Source organism: Oryzias latipes, chromosome 9 (assembly GCF_053564925.1).
Source record: "Oryzias latipes strain Hd-rR chromosome 9, Olatipes_Hd-rR_3.1".
Classification (NCBI taxonomy): Eukaryota; Metazoa; Chordata; class Actinopteri; order Beloniformes; family Adrianichthyidae; genus Oryzias; species Oryzias latipes.
In genome coordinates this window covers 34,893,664-34,912,887 of record NC_136245.1, presented here as the reverse complement: position 1 = coordinate 34,912,887, position 19,224 = coordinate 34,893,664, and the positions used below count along the sequence as shown (strand labels likewise).

Below are 19,224 nucleotides of genomic sequence, written 5' to 3'. Positions count from 1 at the left end.
AATAACACATATTCTACCTAACCCGGTCCAAACTCTGCATCAGATCCTCTCTTCCACAGACACAGCCTCCTTCAGACACCAGAACCCAACACGTATCATAATGCATGCACAATGTGCAGGGCTGTTAACAAAGTAAACGGTCGTCTGTGTGACCTCATCCCACTTTTCTCGCCCTCTCATCTCCATGACACCAGAGGGAAGCGTGTGCTAAAAGGGGAAAACAGGAAGTTCCAGTGGACCAGCTGTTCCGTCTGCACTAGAGCTCCACAAACGAAGAACAGTCTGCTATAATGTACATATTCAAAAGGAAACTGAAATTGCAATTATGGTCAACTTACTGTAAATGATGTTGCTGCGGCTGAAAGCACTTATTGCCGTGTCTGTTTGTGAGTGTATGCTGTTTGACTTTATTGATTTCTACACCAACACTTGTAATGATAACTAATGTATTCATTTTAGTTATTTTTATTGTTATATTTTTCTTTTCCGCCACTCATTTTCCTTTTTTTATGCTTGGCTAAAATGTTGGATGAAAAGCGTCGGCTTCAGGGGGGGGGGGGTCCATTTTTTCCACGTTTGTGTTGTGAGGGGATTTGTTTTTGGGACACATTGTGGAAAACTAAACTAATTCAAAGGATTTCCTCCTGATTTGACTGCTTTGACCTTCAGGGCTTCGGTACATTTTGCCTAACATTGACATTTCAACAGTGTTTAAATAAAAAAGGATTTGGGGGTTTACACACACACACACACACACACATATGTAGTTTTTTTGGGGAATAAAGAAGACGACAACAGCTGGGCCAAAATATGTCTTCCGGCTGGGATTTCTGGGTCTCCCTCTGTGTTGGCGGTGAAGGTTTCTCACCTCCAGAGCAGGGCTTGGAGCAGGGCGACCAGTTCTTCAGAGCCCACTCATACGTCTCCTCCTGGATCACATTGTTGTTGTGGACCGGCACAGAGTCCTCGTGAATGACGTACTTGTACATTAAGGTGGAGCGAGTCTCGTTGTCTTTCGGTATGATCTGCAAACGAGAACGGAAGAGTGAGCGTCAAACATCTGCAGAAACAAAAAATCAGACTGATGAGGAGGAGGAGGAGGATGCCTGGTCCTGCGTTTTCCCCTGAGGCAGACGGATCTGCATCTTGTTTCAGAGTTTAGAGGTTACAAACAGGTTTGATTTGCTTCTGAAGAGCCTCTGGAGGTTATGTAGCTCTAAAATGTCACGCAGAGCAGAGAAACTGCTGCTGGTTTCCTGTAGGAATGAATCTGATCAGACCTGTTCTCTGCTGCTAACTGCTGTCAGAAGGTGGATTACAACTTTTATCAGAGAAACTGCAGACTTAGGCTCAAACTAAAGCAGATAGGTTGATTTTAATTAAAGTCGGTTTCATCCTAAAGGGAGAACATCTGATTCCGGTTAAGGTTAATCTGCATCACATCTTCATGATTCAGCTTTTATCCCTCAGCGTTTGCCAAATTAACAGAATAACTGAAAGACGTGCAAAGTGGCGGTTGTTCTCGTCTCTGGGCTCCTTGTCCGAGGAGATTCTGCCTAAAGCAGGAGCTCCTCTCAGAAGACCTCCTCCTCCTCCTCCTCTTCCTCCTCGTCCTCCTCCTCCTCCTCCTCCTCCTCATCTGCTGGGAGGCTGTTTGCTGTTGGATTCCGATGTTTCTGTCAATCAATACAAGCAGTCATTTGTGCAGGAGGCAGAGTTTACAGAGGGCTTCAGTCAGAGCGAAGCCCCCGAGGAACGCTGAGGGATAATGAGGCCACAAACAGGATCATCTGTGTGTGCGTGTGTGATTGTGTGTCTGTAATGATATTGTCAATAGGGAGAGCCGTCTTTGCCAATAAATCCTCAAAAAACAAGTCAAATCAATTTAAGTTGGAATCAAATGCCTGAAACAAATGAAAAACGTATCAATAATCCTCTCAGCTGCTACACTAAGATTTTTTTAAATATTTGTTTGGAGAAATAAATCTTTTCTGGACCCAGAAGATCCCATATTTACCCTCAATGTTCAATGCTTTTATTCTGTAACCCCAGTGTCCTAAAACGGGACTCCGGACCCCTCCCACCATTTAGGAAGGCGACTGACTCATCCCTCAAGATTGGATTGGTTTTCAGCCGTCTTGGTTTCGGTCTGCGGAGGCCTCAGAGTAAATCTGTGCAGGCTGGAGCCATGCAGATTCAGCAGATGACCACTAGGTGGTCTGTTCCTCTGGGTGTGATGGTTTTTGGTGAGGCAGGTTAAATTCCTGTCATTCTGAAGCCTCATGGGTGTTGATGTGGACTCCAGAGCCCCAGAGATGATGAGGATCTCCAGCACCGCTGCTCCCTGAGGGCCTGCTCACTGCTCAAGAACTCCTTTAAAGTTGGGGGGTCAGTCGCTTCCTTCAGTCAGCTGCCAGTCTGGACCTAAACGTGGATTTGATTTCTGACGGATTCTTCCCAGATTTTCAGCATAGACTCAGTTACTGACCAGAAAAGTATTTTGTTGTCACGTTTGAAGGTTTTCTCCTGATCTGACAGTCTTTGCTCATTGGATCTACTGAACCATTGACCCCATGACCTTCTCTGGTCCGCTCACACTGCAGTACTGTACTCAGGAGCGTGGACGACCTCTGCAGGTCAACTGGGCGGTTCATGCTTGAAAACATCAACAGCATTCACGGAAATCTTTTGACCTTTGGGGTCAGGGGTCAGCTGGACTTGGACCTGGAACGAGTGGCGTGCTGTGAGCAGAGCCTTGGATCTGTGAAGGCCTGAAGTACACTTGGGGTTACACTTGAAAATAATACTGGGAAAAATATTTTTCCAGTTCTTCTTCCAGTCTTGTTAAAGTTTAAGGTTTTCTATAAAAAGATTAAACTCACTTAATAACTTTAAACAGTTTCCTTTAGTTATAAAGATGATAAAACTTACAAATAGTTACTTTTATTAAAGAGTAAGGCAGTTACTTTCTGGATTAAGTATTGATTAACTATTACTTTTTTTTTTTTTTTTTTTTTTTTTTTTTTAACTTGTCCTGTCCAACAGCTAGGCAAACAGATGAGAGCTGAGGGCCTCTTGTGTTGGACATATTTTATTTTAACAAGAGGGGTTATTCATCTTCAGACAAACCAAAGGTATGTCTGAATAAACCCCTTTTGTAATTGAGGCCAAAATTTATTAATTTCAATCATGTTTGAAAATCTTTGGTGTTGGACCGGACGGAAAAGGAAAGAGGGGAAGAAGAGAGAGGGACGTTAGAGAGAGGGGGGGGGTAGGAGGGTGATAATAGGAGGGGAAGGGGGGTAAGACCATGAAGCAGCATAGAGCAGACAGGTTTACTGGTTGTTTATCGTTACGGTACGGTTCAAATGTAGTACAAAAAGGGCGGGGCCTGTTCACACACACTCAAATATTATCAACACACCTGCTAGCCGCAAAAATGTCCACATGTCAACATGCACACAAAACAGATAGTGTTCACGAACGCATACCTATGCCTTTAAACCAACTAGTGTGAAATCTTTCATTCATTCAATCATGCAAACTATTAGTGCAAAGGTGAGCTAACACCTGTGCTCAGGTGAGTGTTTATGTTCTTCTAAAATGGATGGTGGAATGTGAAAAGAAGGAGGAGGAGCGCCCAGCCACCCCCACACCCATACCCCCGCCGCAGCAGCAGCGGCAGCCGGAATTCCCCCAACGCCACACGGGAACAGGCAGGGGACAACCGCCCCCCGGGCGACCAAGACCGCCACCCAGGCCAGGGCCAGCCGGACCGCCGCGAGGCCCCCAGAGCCAGAGAGCAGGGAGGCGCAGAGGGAAAGAGAGCGCCGCCCCAGCCCAGCCAGGAAAGCAGCCCCCCGCCGCGCCGGAAGAGCCCAACGCAGGGCCCCACCGGAGAAGGACGCCCACAGCCCCAGACGAGCACCCCACCACCACCCAGGAGTTCCGGGCATCCCCCCGCCCCGACCCCAGGTACGAGCCAGGACCCCCCAAGGGAGACCCGCTCCGCACTCCAGGCAGCCACCCACCCGGCCCACGGTTGGTCCAGGTAGGAGCAAGGCAGGGGCCCGCCGCCCCCGCCCAGGAGGGGGGAACCCCGGGGAAAAAAGGGCGGCCCACAAGGGATGTTATAAATATGGCCCGACCAGGCTCGGCCATGTTGGAAGTTTGGCGGGGCCCAGCGCCCAGGGGCAAGGACCAGGACCCACCCCCCAGGGACACGAACACCCCCGGCTCAGGTGTAATATGAACCCCCCCACCGTGCGGAGAGAGCACCGCCGGGCCCAGGGAGCCGGCACCCAAGGGACACGGCCGCCATCGCCAAGGGGCCCGCACCCCCCACCAGGGAAGGGGTAGGGGACAGATGGACCCAGGTCCCACCTTCCTTGTAAAAGTGATTGATTAACTATTACTTCTTTAAAGTAACTCTCACAGAAGGGATGAAGGAGGATTTCTCACCAGAACCACCACCGGGTCATGCAGCGGCCCATCAGTGTGCAGCGTCTCCACGTCTCCTTCAATCATGTAGTGCCACTCCACGCCCAGGTCGATGAAGCTCCTCGTCTTCATCTCCTCGCTCCTCCCGTTCAGGATGTAATGCCCGGTCGCCTGGTTCTTGACGGCTGGAATCAGTCAGAGTTTTCTCATCAGAAACATCTTCTGCACGAAAAAAGTTAGAAAAAACTCATTTTCAGGTCTTCCATCAGATCTTCTTATCATGAAAGAATTCAGTTTGATGTGATTGCAGGTGAACTCTGGTGTGGTAAAGTACAGTGTGAATGAAAACAGGTCAAGTAAAGGTCCAAAGAGCAGAAGCCACGTCTTCTGCAAAGGTTGGTCCTTCCGATCAACGCTTCAGAGGCAACTGTTCCTGAGCCAGTCTGACACCAGGTGAAGCTGTGACACCAGGTAAAGGTCTGACACCAGGTGAAGCTGTGACACCAGGTAAAGGTCTGACACCAGGTGAAGCTGTGACACCAGGTGAAGGTGTGACACCAGGTGAAGCTGTGACACCAGGTGAAGGTGTGACACCAGGTGAAGGTGTGACACCAGGTGAAGCTGTGACACCAGGTGAAGGTCTGACACCAGGTGAAGGTGTGACACCAGGTGAAGGTCAGACACCAGGTGAAGGTGTGACACCAGGTGAAGCTGTGACACCAGGTGAAGGTGTGACACCAGGTGAAGGTGTGACACCAGGTGAAGGTCTGACACCAGGTGAAGGTGTGACACCAGGTAAAGGTGTGACACCAGGTGAAGGTGTGACACCAGGTGAAGGTGTGACACCAGGTGAAGCTGTGACACCAGGTGAAGGTCTGACACCAGGTGAAGGTGTGACACCAGGTGAAGGTCAGACACCAGGTGAAGGTGTGACACCAGGTGAAGCTGTGACACCAGGTAAAGGTCTGACACCAGGTGAAGGTGTGACACCAGGTGAAGGTGTGACACCAGGTGAAGCTGTGACACCAGGTAAAGGTCTGACACCAGGTGAAGGTGTGACACCAGGTGAAGCTGTGACACCAGGTGAAGGTGTGACACCAGGTGAAGGTGTGACACCAGGTGAAGGTCAGACACCAGGTGAAGGTCTGACACCAGGTGAAGCTGTGACACCAGGTAAAGGTCTGACACCAGGTAAAGGTCTGACACCAGGTGAAGGTCTGACACCAGGTGAAGCTGTGACACCAGGTGAAGGTCTGACACCAGGTAAAGGTCTGACACCAGGTGAAGGTCTGACACCAGGTAAAGGTCTGACACCAGGTGAAGGTGTGACACCAGGTAAAGGTCTGACACCAGGTGAAGGTGTGACACCAGGTGAAGCTGTGACACCAGGTAAAGGTCTGACACCAGGTGAAGCTGTGACACCAGGTAAAGGTCTGACACCAGGTGAAGGTCTGACACCAGGTGAAGGTGTGACACCAGGTGAAGGTGTGACACCAGGTGAAGGTCTGACACCAGGTGAAGGTGTGACACCAGGTGAAGCTGTGACACCAGGTAAAGGTCTGACACCAGGTGAAGGTCAGACACCAGGTGAAGGTGTGACACCAGGTGAAGGTGTGACACCAGGTGAAGGTCTGACACCAGGTGAAGCTGTGACACCAGGTAAAGGTCTGACACCAGGTGAAGGTGTGACACCAGGTGAAGGTCAGACACCAGGTGAAGGTGTGACACCAGGTAAAGGTCTGACACCAGGTGAAGGTGTGACACCAGGTATAGGTCAGACACCAGGTGAAGGTGTGACACCAGGTAAAGGTGTGACACCAGGTGAAGGTGTGACACCAGGTAAAGGTGTGACACCAGGTGAAGGTGTGACACCAGGTGAAGGTGTGACACCAGGTGAAGCTGTGACACCAGGTTAAGGTGTGACACCAGGTGAAGCTGTGACACCAGGTAAAGGTCTGACACCAGGTGAAGCTGTGACACCAGGTAAAGGTCTGACACCAGGTGAAGCTGTGACACCAGGTGAAGGTGTGACACCAGGTGAAGCTGTGACACCAGGTGAAGGTCTGACACCAGGTGAAGGTGTGACACCAGGTGAAGGTCAGACACCAGGTGAAGGTGTGACACCAGGTGAAGGTCAGACACCAGGTGAAGCTGTGACACCAGGTAAAGGTCTGACACCAGGTGAAGCTGTGACACCAGGTGAAGGTGTGACACCAGGTGAAGCTTTGACACCAGGTGAAGGTCTGACACCAGGTGAAGGTGTGACACCAGGTGAAGGTCAGACACCAGGTGAAGGTGTGACACCAGGTGAATCTGTGACACCAGGTAAAGGTCTGACACCAGGTGAAGGTGTGACACCAGGTGAAGCTGTGACACCAGGTAAAGGTCTGACACCAGGTGAAGCTGTGACACCAGGTGAAGGTGTGACACCAGGTGAAGCTGTGACACCAGGTGAAGGTGTGACACCAGGTGAAAGTGTGACACCAGGTGAAGGTCAGACACCAGGTGAAGGTCTGACACCAGGTGAAGCTGTGACACCAGGTAAAGGTCTGACACCAGGTAAAGGTCTGACACCAGGTAAAGGTCTGACACCAGGTGAAGGTCTGACACCAGGTGAAGCTGTGACACCAGGTGAAGGTCTGACACCAGGTAAAGGTCTGACACCAGGTGAAGCTGTGACACCAGGTAAAGGTCTGACACCAGGTGAAGGTGTGACACCAGGTGAAGCTGTGACACCAGGTAAAGGTCTGACACCAGGTGAAGGTGTGACACCAGGTGAAGGTCAGACACCAGGTGAAGGTGTGACACCAGGTAAAGGTCTGACACCAGGTGAAGGTGTGACACCAGGTATAGGTCAGACACCAGGTGAAGGTGTGACACCAGGTAAAGGTCTGACACCAGGTGAAGGTGTGACACCAGGTGAAGCTGTGACACCAGGTGAAGCTGTGACACCAGGTAAAGGTCTGACACCAGGTGAAGGTGTGACACCAGGTGAAGCTGTGACACCATGGAAAAGGTCTGACACCAGGTGAAGCTGTGACACCAGGTAAAGGTGTGACACCAGGTGAAGCTGTGACACCAGGTGAAGGTGTGACACCAGGTAAAGGTGTGACACCAGGTGAAGCTGTGACACCAGGTGAAGGTGTGACACCAGGTGAAGCTGTGACACCAGGTAAAGGTCTGACACCAGGTGAAGGTCACACACCAGGTGAAGGTCTGACACCAGGTGAAGGTGTGACACCAGGTAAAGGTCTGACACCAGGTGAAGGTGTGACACCAGGTGAAGCTGTGACACCAGGTGAAGGTGTGACACCAGGTGAAGCTGTGACACCAGGTGAAGGTGTGACACCAGAAGATGAAAAACCAGAAGATGTAAACTTACTCGTACATCTTAAAGTTTAGTTTTACCCAGTATTCTCTAATAGCATGAATTATTAATCAATAGTGAATAAAAAGAAAAAACACTTTTTATTCATTCAAAGTTTATCTCTTGAAGTCTGACTGAAATAAGAGCATTAGCTTCAAACCGCAGAGTAAAAGCAGCAGAGCTCTGCTTCAGTGATAATGAAAGGATTTATGACAGAAACCATCAGAACTGCGGTTTATTACCCCCCCCGACTGAGCTTCAGTCAGAAACACATTTGGTCAATTTCCACGTTTTCCCCCCAAAAGATAATTTGTACCATTTGATAACAGAAGTTTTAATTTACATTTGAAATAAAAAACAGCATCTGTAAAGCTTGTTGTTTCCTCCTGTGATCATTAATTCTATGACTAATTATTCTATGATTGATGATTCTGTGACTGATAATTCTACAAAAAAACAATTCAGTGTCTTTTAATTCTATTAATTCAAATTCAGTGATTGATAATTCTATGATGATAACTCTATGATTGATGATTCTGTGATTAACAATTCCATAAATAATAACTCCTTGATTAGATGAAAACATTCTCATAAATTCTACATTTTTCATTGAAACTCTTTCATGTTTTCTTTTCTGGAGTAGATATAAAAGATTCTTCTTTTAGTCTTTTTTTCTTTTGGTCAGTTAAAATCCTCAAACCTTTAAAACTATCCGTATGGATCTACATTTGCTTCATTTTGGAAACCGATGGTAAACTTTCACTGACAGAAAAGGAAAACGACAGCAGTGACGGACACGGTTCACCAACGGACAGAACGTTGAGGTTCCTCAGTCACAGAACACCAACCTCCCAGAACCTCCCAGAACCTCCCAGAACCTCACAGAACCTCCCAGAACCTCCCAGAACCTCACAGAAGCTGGGAGGTTCTATAAACTATAAAGGTCCAATTTCAATGAGTGATAAAAAAAATAATCAAGCGTACATTTCTACCAGCACTGTCAAAGCAGAAGCTGGGTTTTCAAAGTGTCACTTTGTGAGTCTGCTTTGATCTGATTGGTTGTAGGAACGGCCGTTGCCCGGGGCGCCGGCTCAGAACTTACAGAGGAAAAACCAGCCCCACTATTGGTTTATCTGTTACATCATGGCGTTTAGAACAGCCTGAAACCAGCCAATCGGCGACCCGTGCAGCGGCGTGCGCTCCTGTCGGCTGAGAAGGCACCGGAAAGGTAAGGAAAAGGGGAGGGGGGTGGAGGGAATCAGTTCAGCCGGAGGTCTCTCTCAAATTCAGTGGACGGATGGGGGGGGGGTTACTTAAACAGTCATTCAGGTATTGAACATTTTTGTGTGAAATGGCCAAATAAGGAAAACAAAACGATGAGGTCACCAAGGTCAAAAGAGGTTAATTTGGAGGAGAAGTTTATTGTCGAGCGCCAGAACGGTGGACAAAAAGGTCAAAGCCATCTGGTGCCCCATTCAGAAAAAAGAAATGAAGAAGAGGAGGAACGAGATGAAGGACGGAGTTTGTCCTCATAGGGAAGCACGTTTTCTAGAGCTACCTGCCACAGCGACCATTAGTGGAAACCCTCAGACGCCATGACTCGGACAGAAAACCGAGAGCAGCACTGTGTGTGTATTTCAGACACACATTTCCATAAAGAGCAGACACCGATTTTCCAGCATCTCGTTGCTCTTTTATGTTACGTGCAGCTAACTGTGTGAAAGGAAGACCACTTTAAAATCATTACCTCCTTTCTTCCTCACATTTCCCTTTGCTTTAAGTTTCTCACAGAAGTAAAAGAACATTTCAGACTTTAACAAAGCAGCAAACAGAAGAAGGGATCTCTTTCTGCATCCACATTCTCTGTTTTAAAACTCAATGACCTGTGAAGCATTGAAGTCCTTCAGTAAAAGAGAGAGAACAGTGGAGTTTGTTCTGATTCCACGTGGACTCCAAGCCTTTGCTTCAATCTCACACTAGCTTCATGGTTCATGAAGAAAATCTATTTTTCTCACTGAAATGCTCCCAAATAAACTCTTGTTGTAAAAAGACTGTAGATATTTTACAGTTGATGAATATTCAGTCACACATAGTTTGTGAAATGTCTAGTCCAGGGCTGCTCATTACGTTGATCACGATCGACCGGTCGATCTTCAAGGAGGGTAGATCGCAGGACAGCAAAGATTAAAAAATGAATTCCTTCTTAAAAATCCACCAGCCAATCAAAATCCTCACCGAGAAGTACGGGGACTTGATTGACATGCAGAACGGCCAATCGGACATCCTCTGATGCATACGTCACCGCAGACGCGCGTTTAAATTCACTGAGTGCAAACTCTTTCTGCCCCGCGGCAGAAAACCACTCCGGACAACCGGGGTGTTTATTGAAGCCGCCCCGCTGTCTCCTCCCGCTCTCAGCTCTGCAGTTCTCACCTGATAAATACGAGCTCATAAGGAAGCTGTTTTTTACGTGGCACGCGCTTCGTACGGAGCCAGCAGCGCCTTTGAAAAGCCATGATGCTCCCCCCATTGGACTGTTTACAGCAGAGCATGACATACGATGGTCGATGCTTTCTGTCTTTGTTACAAAACGCCTCATCTGTTAATACTAAAGTATCTTTGTGTACTCTCACTGTGTAGTTTTTAATCATCAGTTCATAAACAACAATGTTCAAATAAACATGTAACTAATAAACATAACTAACAAACATTTACTAATAGTATTTAATATATATATATAGATATATAGATCTTCAAGACATTGTCAATTCAAAAGTAGCTCACACACCAAAAAAGTGTGAGCATCCCTGGTCTAGTCACTAAAGCAAACGCCAACTTCCTCCTCCGCTGCCTTCCTCTCTGACACGGCACTGATCCTGAGGACCGCTGACCTCCACGACCCCACATAAAGCTGCGTTCACACCCAACGCCATTCCCGCGGCGGAGCGTCCAGTTGTGATGTTCGTTCAGGTTGTAATGTAACTTAAAGTAACTTTTTACTCGAATGGGGCAGCTGTGGTGCAGAAATAGAAATTCTACCACGGTCTGGGGGAATACTCAATGCTGCTGGGTGTGCATTAAAAAGTGATAATCCACAGTGATGATGCGCAATCTAAACCAAAAAAATAACAAGAATAAAGTACTAAAAACTTTATTAAACTTTTCTTAAACTATATTTATTTCTTTTGTAGGTGACCATAGTACAAGCTGGTGAATGGCCTTTGAAGTGTGCATACTCAGAATTATTTTAGAATCAACGCTGATTATGCACACTTGGTTGGCCATTAACCCTTCCATACAGTCTAACTTTGAAATAGCTGTCAAGCACGGTAGTGGGAGTATTATGTTTTTGGCTTGTTGAATTCAAATGACCAGATTTGAATGAAGTTAAATCCACTAAAGCTGTTAAAGAACCAGAACCATCTTTACAGCATCTAAAAGGGTAAACGAAGGGCTTCCATCTTTGTTCACATCAAGTCTGAAACTGTCATGAGACTCTTTGAGGCTTTTTCATCTGCAGAAGACTCAGGGAGAAGAGGAGGGCAGTGAGGTTTGGTTCTGCTCTTCGTCAGTCTGCCTCCATGAACATCCGTCTACGTTGGTTATTTTGCTGTTATTTTTCTGCCGCCTGCTGTTCCTCCTCTGCAGCTCTTAAATGAGGATTAACCCGAGCCTGCTGATTCATGAAACACCCTCAGCTGTTTCTGGGAATCTAAATCAATGTTCCAGTAAACCAAAACTTCATTTGAATAATGAATGACTAATCTGCATGTAAAAATGAATGAATGATGCTGCATATTCAGCACTCTGAATGTGTTCAGGGACGCACAGAGAGGAGTTTGTTGGTGAGGCCTCCTCTGAGCTACTTACCCACGAGGTGCAGGGAGCTCTCCAGCTCCTGGAGGACCACATGTCTAGCTCCAAGAGGAACCAGAAACATCTTAAGGAAACCTTTGCCATGTTTGCAGCAGCGATAGCAGAAGCAGGGCGGGGCGGGGCGGGGCAGGGGGGTTAGGAGGGATGAGACAGAAACAGAGGTTATGTAGGTTAGCAGTCCTCTGACTGTTTGCAGGGGTGGACATCCATGAAGCTGCAGAAGTTCTCTCAGCTTTGCTCTACATGAAAGTCAAAAGTCTCTGCAGAAGCCAGTGAAACGGGTCGCTGAGGTGCATTCACGACCCGGGGCGTCAAACTACAGACCAGCAAAGCCCCCCTTCTGCCAGGAGTGTCCACCACCTGCAAACCCGCCACCACTCACCCAGCACATTTCTAGAATCCTCCGTTTCATTCAAAGCCACGTTTCGAGCTCCTTTGGGTAAAGAAAAGGCTCCTCTGGTCTTCCCTTTAAGACAGAAGCAATGGGTTAGCTTTACATCCTCTGACACGTTCAGAGCGTCTCGCCTCCGTGTTCTGCAGACAAAACAGAGAAGTGCGTTTCCTGTGTCACAGCAGAAATCAGCAGCAGCAGAAATGTGTCATAAAAAGCTGAAAGGGCAGCAAGTCAACCTGAACACTGTGTTAAAAAACTCTAAGACATTTCAGGAGAATAAGAGGATTCCTTAATGCAGTTAAAAAAAAGAAAACCATCATATTTAAGTCCAAATGACTGATTGTGAGGAAAGATTCCTGCAACAGCAGAGACACGTGAAACAGGACGAACTGGACGCTGAAGAGGCTACTTTATGAAACATGAAGAACAAATGTTGCTCATTCAAATGTAGATGTTTAACCCTTTAACCCTTGAGCTCTTTGAATTACCGTCATTCTGCGTCGTGATTCCAGCGGATTTCTGAGAAAAGCAGATTTCCGTTGATGACGTGAACGCCGTCCTGCCGTGAAACGCCGCCCAGCAGCTCAAAGCTTCAGAATTCAGATTTACCTTCATGGCGTAAAAGACTCAAGAGTCGCGGTAATCCAGAGAACGTGGACCCCGGAGCCAAACCTCTGGCGTTAAAGGGTTAACTAGCTAAAGCACGGAAAGACGACTGAGAGGACGCCATGTCTGAAGCCGTCACTGCTCACTGCCTACTGCTCCCTCAGGCAAAACGTGCATGTAGGCGGCTGCACGGCGGCATTCTGGCTGACTGCAGTCAAAGCTGTGGCAGCTGACAGTTTGGATTTGGTGTCTTCATAGAGGAAAACCGAAGGGGAGAGTCTGAAAACATTTGTAATAAAAGCTTTAAAGCAGGTTGAGGAGCTGAAGCTCGTCCTCATCAACATCAGCCCCCCTCCCTCTGACAGGCAGGGGGGCTCGGTGGAAGCAGCTGGTTGCCAGATCTGATTATGAATTCAGCTGCAGCGCGGCCTTCAGGGTGGGGCCACACTGACATCTGTAAATGAACTCTGGAGGAGACACCCCCCCCCTCAAGGGCAGCTAGTACAAGGCTGCTCGCCGCTCAGCACAAGTTTAGATTTCATTTGGTTTGTTTTTTATTCAGCCCTGCACAGATATTACTGGAGGAACGTTTTTTAATTGGCCCGTTGGTGCAGCATCCCGGACTGGCTGAACCTGTTCCAAACCCCTCCCCCTAACTGGTCTGCTCTTCATGCAGACTAGAGCCGTCAGGCGTGACCTGTGAGACACTCGGCAGACATCACGATCACAGATGAGACACGCAGACGCTCCATTAGTGGCGTTAAACAAACTACTGCATCTTCTGCACTAGAAGCTTCAGACAGCAGGGCGGCGACGGGACTGAATACTTGCATGGGGTCTTTTCCAGCAAGGGGCTTTCATTTTGGGCTCTCTTGCTTAACTGCTTTCCTGTTCAAAGTCAAGTATTAGAGGAGAGTCAGAGAGCATCTTTGAATGGTTTCCTGTCTGAAGGTCAGCAGGGCTGCAGTGAGACGCCTGAAGGACGGCAGTGTGAAGACAGTGCTCTGGTCCTGCAGCAAACATGCTTTTCGTTCTGTGCCAGTCGCTTCTGTCATTCACGCGGCCGTTTGCATAGAAGTCAGCAACATGAAAAGAGGAACTTCATCATTTCTCCCTGATCACTGAAGCTGAATGAACTGAACAGGATCCGGCTGTGAGGACGCTCAGCAGAACCGAACCGGATCTTCGTCTGAGACGGGAACTAGAGGCTCGACAGGCTGGAAACCTTTCTTTAAATAATATCAACGTTTCTCTTTCCCAATCACAGGACCCCCCCCCCCCCCCATCACTGCCGTTGAAGCACTGGAAAACTCCTGATTCGCTGTCTCTTCCTCCAATCACAACACTCAGTTTCACTGGAGGAACTACTGCAGGAACCGGTAGAACCAAGTTGGTTCTTCAGGCAGGGATTTGGGTTTAACGGGTCCAAACAAAAGATAAAAACCCACAATGAAAGAGTTTGGGGGGGGTGTTCTGTTACCGAACAGGCGTGTAATCAGGAGACTTCATCGCCGCTGAGATTCAAATGAAGCCTAAATGATTTAGAAAACCCACCTTTGTGGATTTAAACGCTGCTAATCTGTTTTTATCTGTGCAGCTTCAAAGGCGGCTGATTATGGGAATCCCATTTCCATATAATTAGGACTTTAATGGCTTTGCAGTTGTGTTGTCGGGGTTTTAATACTCTACTGTATTCATGAGATGGAATAGAGGAGTCTTCATCACATCCATGATGAAGCTCACAATCCTTCTTGGCCACTTTCTCATCACAACGTTAGGTCTCAAAGGCAGAAGGATCAAATTCCAGCCTCAGCCCAAGTCAAAGTTCTGCTCCCAACCCGAGGTCCAGGTGAGCTTTCACATCACGCCTCTTCCGTACTTTGTTACCATGAAAAGTAATAAGTTACTTTCATGCTTAACCCCCAGCCCCGCCCATTAGGACAGGATGAGATGTTTATGAATGTTTTCAGTAAATTACTCAAATCAATCTGCAGTGCTCATTTTTCTACCAGATTTATTCAGGGCTATTTGTTCAAAAGTTCCTTCTGAGCATCAAGAACAGGTCTGCGTCTGCGCAGGCCTAAAGATCCACCAGGATCTGCTCAGCCTGTTGGTGGATCACATGATCCACCATCCACAACCAAAAAACACTAAAAAAAAGTCTGTTTGGGAAAAAGACAGACTCAGAACCGGCCAATCAGAGGAAGTATTGACTTTATGCCCCTAAATGTCAGAAGCTGCCGCTGCAAAAACATGGCGTAGCGGTCAGACAGATGAGCAGTTTGACCCCGCAGAGCTCTGGTGACGTTTATGACCCCGTGATGTCACTGCAGCTCACAGTAAACATCTGATCCACCAGTCAGAACCAGAGTCTGCAATCAGAGGCGGGGCCAAAGCCACTGACAGCTGAGCCACACAGGGGGGCGTCCTAAGGGGCGGAGTTAAAGTCCCATTATCTGGGTGTGTTAAATCCATTCTCTGCATTTGACCCCTCCCCTGGGAGGGGGGGGGGGGAGCTGCAGACACAGAGACCATTTGGTGGTTTAACCCCCCAATACAACCCCTTCATGCTGAGTGGGAGGGATCTATGGATGGATGGATGGAGGGAGGCACTGGGTCTGGACTCGGCCTGGATTTGAACTCATGACCTTCCAGTCACAGGGAGGACACTCTACCACGAGGCCACTGAGCTGAACAAAGAGGGGAAGTTTATGTCCCTGGGGGCCACTTTGTGTCTAATCCTTGGTGGAGACATTGCTTTGGTCCAGCGTGCTGAAGGTTAAAGTGAACATTGTTCATCTTCAAACTCTTCATTTTCTTGGTCTTAATCTTCTCCCCAGGCGGAAAAAAAAAAACCACAGAGTCTGTTTTTCTGTGTTTTTTTAGGTAAACCGGGTCAAGCCTGATACTTTCAGCTTAATTCAAGTCACGTCTGCTGAATGAGTTCTAACAGCAGAAGTGTTTGAACTCCAGTCCAGTTTGCAGGCGTCCAGCATTTGGTCCCAACCTCCAGCCCCCGTCCCGACTGGACTTTAGCCGCTAACAGGGAGGTTCCAGCGTCCGTCTGCGTTGAAACTTCTTCAATGATAAAACGAGTTTCCTCTAAACTAAACCTGCTGAACTTTTCTGTCAATCATCCGAACTCGTGGATCACAAACTCCTCACAGTTTGTCCAGAACATGAAAACAGAAAAAGACTTTTTGGATTTGCTTCAACAGACTAGAGATGTTTAGGCGGCTCTCAAAGACCTTTGGATCCTGAAAAAATGCATGAAATGACGCACGAATGCGCCGCAGCTCTGATCTGTAAACGGCTCCTACCGGCTTTCTTTGGCGTCCGGGTGAAGGTTCCTTTCACGGTTCGACAGTGGGAGTTGTCTCCTCCACAAACTCCACATTTATCTTCAACCTTGATGGAACCGATTTCTCTGTCGCAGCCGACTTTCTGACAGACGAAACAGAAAAAAGACACTGAGAGGAAGGGGGAGGAGTCAAACCGTCCTGACCTGCAGGAGCGTGTCCTCACCACACATTCACCCCGTACGCAGATGCTGTAGGCGTCCTTGTAGGAGCATCGCGTCCCATCATGCACCAGCTGCTTCATGTACGCCACGTCTCCCGTCTCCTTTGACTGACAGTACAGGTGGCACCTTTTGGTGGCTGCAGAGACAAACCGGGACAAAGACCTGAAGAGACCGGGACAGTCCTCTGACGTTGTCCTAGGTAGAGTCCCAGCCTGGTTACACAGCTGGGGGTCTGAACCTTTTCCTCTGACTCCTCCCCCAATCCAGCCCAATGGGATTCGAACCCACTACATCCCAGTCTCAGGGCGGACACGCACTTACAACTGGATTCCATTATATTATGGGATGTTTGCTCCCCATCCTCAGACACAAAGGGCCTGACCTGCTTTGAGCCTCAAAAGTTTAAGAAAAACCGTGGACCTTCCACTGAAGTCAGTATGTGATTTGGAACAGAGCGGCCGTCGCCCTCTGAGCTTCTGAGCTTCAGGTAAATTTAGGACCTGGAGCTTCACCTGGACACGCCCACAACTGTCAGGAGAGCATCTCCATTGGTTAGGAGCCTCGCATCAAAGGTGACAGTCGCTTCCGCTAGGTTTCCATGGTAACACCACAGTAACAGCATGGGAACTGATGACTCAGATTCACTTCTTTCATGAAAAAATGAAGCGTAGAAATGAAATGTCATTTTCAAATTCTGGAGCATCTAACTGGGAGAAAATCCCAACAACCTGCTGCGTTTCCTTTGATCCTCCTGCAGATAAAAGCTGGAAACTCTTCTGTCTGTTTTCCTTTGTGCTTCATTCTGAAATCTGGTTTTGCTTCAGTGAATCAACGATTCATTTTACTGCCTGCAGAATGTTACAGCTGAAAAGGACGAGGGGCTGTTAGGGCTTCAGGGGGGAGTTTGAGGAACCACTGCCCCTCTGCTGCTTTACACCCTGTTCCTCAGTTCAGTGATCTTCATCATCATCATCATCACCGTCATGGGCTCACCGTCAGGGTGCTCGTAGGGCAGCCAGTGATGCCGGGCGCCCTGGAACTCAAAGTGGGGGTTGCGGTGTTGGCACTGCTGGGCGCGGAAATCCTCAAAGTGTTTGGGACAGTCGTTGGTGCTGCACAGCTGATACTCGTAGTTCACGCCCGGGCAGTCCTGGCCGCCGTTGGACGGACTGCGGGAAGAAAACGGCGAGAGCGATCACACTATCAGACAAAAGACAAAGCCGGACGCTGCACCACAGCCTTCATTGGGACTCAAGGCACACTTTGAAAAAATTAACCTTAATCTGACTTCAACCCATCCATCCATCCATATCCATCCATATCCATCCATTATTGTATTACCAGCCTCTGTATTTATTTTAATCCATTCATGTATCTTTCTGTTCATCCATCCATCCATCCATCCATCCATTCATTCATCCATCCATCCATCCATCAGTCTGCTGATATTTTTCCCAAACCATTCTGACCAACCATTTCTCCATGACACATTCCCTGTCCCGATAACTCCCCCCTTTGACCCGTTCAGTCCTCTTCCTGCTCATGACTCCATTATCCCTCCCTTTCAGGAAGCAGAACTGAGACAGTGCTGCTTTTATCACGTTCTGCTGGAAACCCCAAATGCTTCAGGATGAAAGTTTTCTAAAACAGAATCACAAAAGAAATCATCTGAACAAAGATGGATTATTTAGTCAGTCAGATCTGCCTGAATCCATCTTCTGCTTTAAATGCATCACAAATCGGTTTAATCGGCAGGTTTCCTGAGAAACTCTGTGAAGCAGCCAGTGAGACTGTTAAAAAGCCCTGAGGGGGGGGTCCATGCGGCTGGGTTTGCCCCGCATGGGGCATCTGTGCTGCCCTTGAGCAGGGCGTGGGTACTTACGCAGGGCTGCTGCACTGCCGCGTCCGGAAACGAACTCCGGTCCCACAGGAGCGCGAACAGGAGCCGTGTTTGCTCCAGGAGCCCCAGGCGCCGTCCTGCTTGACCTGATTTGGGTTTTTCCACATGCAGTGACCTTTGTAGCACCACTTCACCCGACGATGACAGGGGGGGGGGAAACACAAGCGTGAGAGGTTTGGAGGATGATGGTAGAGCGAAGCAGCTGCTGGGAAAAGGATCTGCTGATTTCTAACATCCTGGATTTATCGTCTCTGTCCGCTTTTGCTTTTCCTTTGTGACAAAAATATAATTACTAATAAAAACATCTTAGGATGCTCAAACAGTAAAGTTTGTTTCTACTTTTATTATGAAATTCCCAGACAATTTCAGCCGCTTCCAAACCATCAAACATCATTTTTATGGTTTTTAAACCGTGAAATATGAATTTACTAATCATTTATTTAAAAACCCAACAGTTCTCTATTTCCTGTTACTCCATCTGCTGTATCAACACTAATCGTCACCAACAGACTGTAGTTGTGGGTTTTCCTGCCACAGAAGACGCGTTCATGCGGGCGGAAACGCCCAGCGGGCGTCTTTCTGGGGCTGACAGAAAAGGTTCGACCCGCTTCTTCTTTAACTACCTAATCTTCTCAAAGTGTGGATGAGAGCGGCTGGTGTTCTTCCAGCGACGGTGAGGAACGTACTTTTCCCGGAGCGCACTCGGTCCCGTCCAGCGGCGGCCCCTTCTTGGTTTTGCAGAAGTACGGGTTGTCCGGGTGACTGCACCACAGCTGTTTGCACGGGTCAAAGGTTCGAAACTGAAACCAGACACAGAAGAGAGAAAGCAAATCCATGTCACTTCATGTTTATTGGGGAAAATGTGGGCGTGGCCAATCAAAATATGAAATAGGATCAATCCAACGCTCGCTATGAGCTTTTATTGCTGATGAAATAGTGACGTACATGTCACTCTCGTGGGTTTCACAGCGGTTCATGTGGTTTCCCATGATGCCTTATGGGAAACATTAAAAACACTGATCTGCTGCTTGTTCTGAACACACTGCCGCAGTGCCGTTGGGCCCGAGTGGAGAGAAACTGCCGCAACTTCACTCTTCTCACTCCAAGTGTTCTTCTCT

The 19,224-nt window shown here is 48.0% G+C and overlaps 1 protein-coding gene across 8 annotated transcripts in view; it reads right to left on the bottom strand.

The window, feature by feature from the left end:
* Positions 1 to 19,224, bottom strand: part of adamts3 (ADAM metallopeptidase with thrombospondin type 1 motif, 3) — a 112,914-nt gene that overhangs the window by 12,594 nt on the left and 81,096 nt on the right. For 3 of the 8 annotated variants that reach the window (XM_078953401.1, XM_078953398.1, XM_078953402.1), the window contains 10 exons: positions 18,793 to 18,906; positions 18,089 to 18,234; positions 17,200 to 17,375; positions 16,209 to 16,342; positions 16,004 to 16,127; positions 13,515 to 13,571; positions 12,066 to 12,149; positions 11,678 to 11,758; positions 4,462 to 4,625; positions 869 to 1,025 (listed from right to left, as the gene is read on the bottom strand). In XM_078953401.1, coding sequence (XP_078809527.1) covers positions 869 to 1,025; positions 4,462 to 4,625; positions 11,678 to 11,758; positions 12,066 to 12,149; positions 13,515 to 13,571; positions 16,004 to 16,127; positions 16,209 to 16,342; positions 17,200 to 17,375; positions 18,089 to 18,234; positions 18,793 to 18,906 — 1,237 coding nt within the window. The remainder of the gene's footprint in view (positions 1 to 868; positions 1,026 to 4,461; positions 4,626 to 11,677; positions 11,759 to 12,065; positions 12,150 to 13,514; positions 13,572 to 16,003; positions 16,128 to 16,208; positions 16,343 to 17,199; positions 17,376 to 18,088; positions 18,235 to 18,792; positions 18,907 to 19,224) is intronic. The other 5 variants (XM_023958120.2, XM_078953403.1, XM_078953399.1 and 2 more) reach the window with 4 other exon arrangements.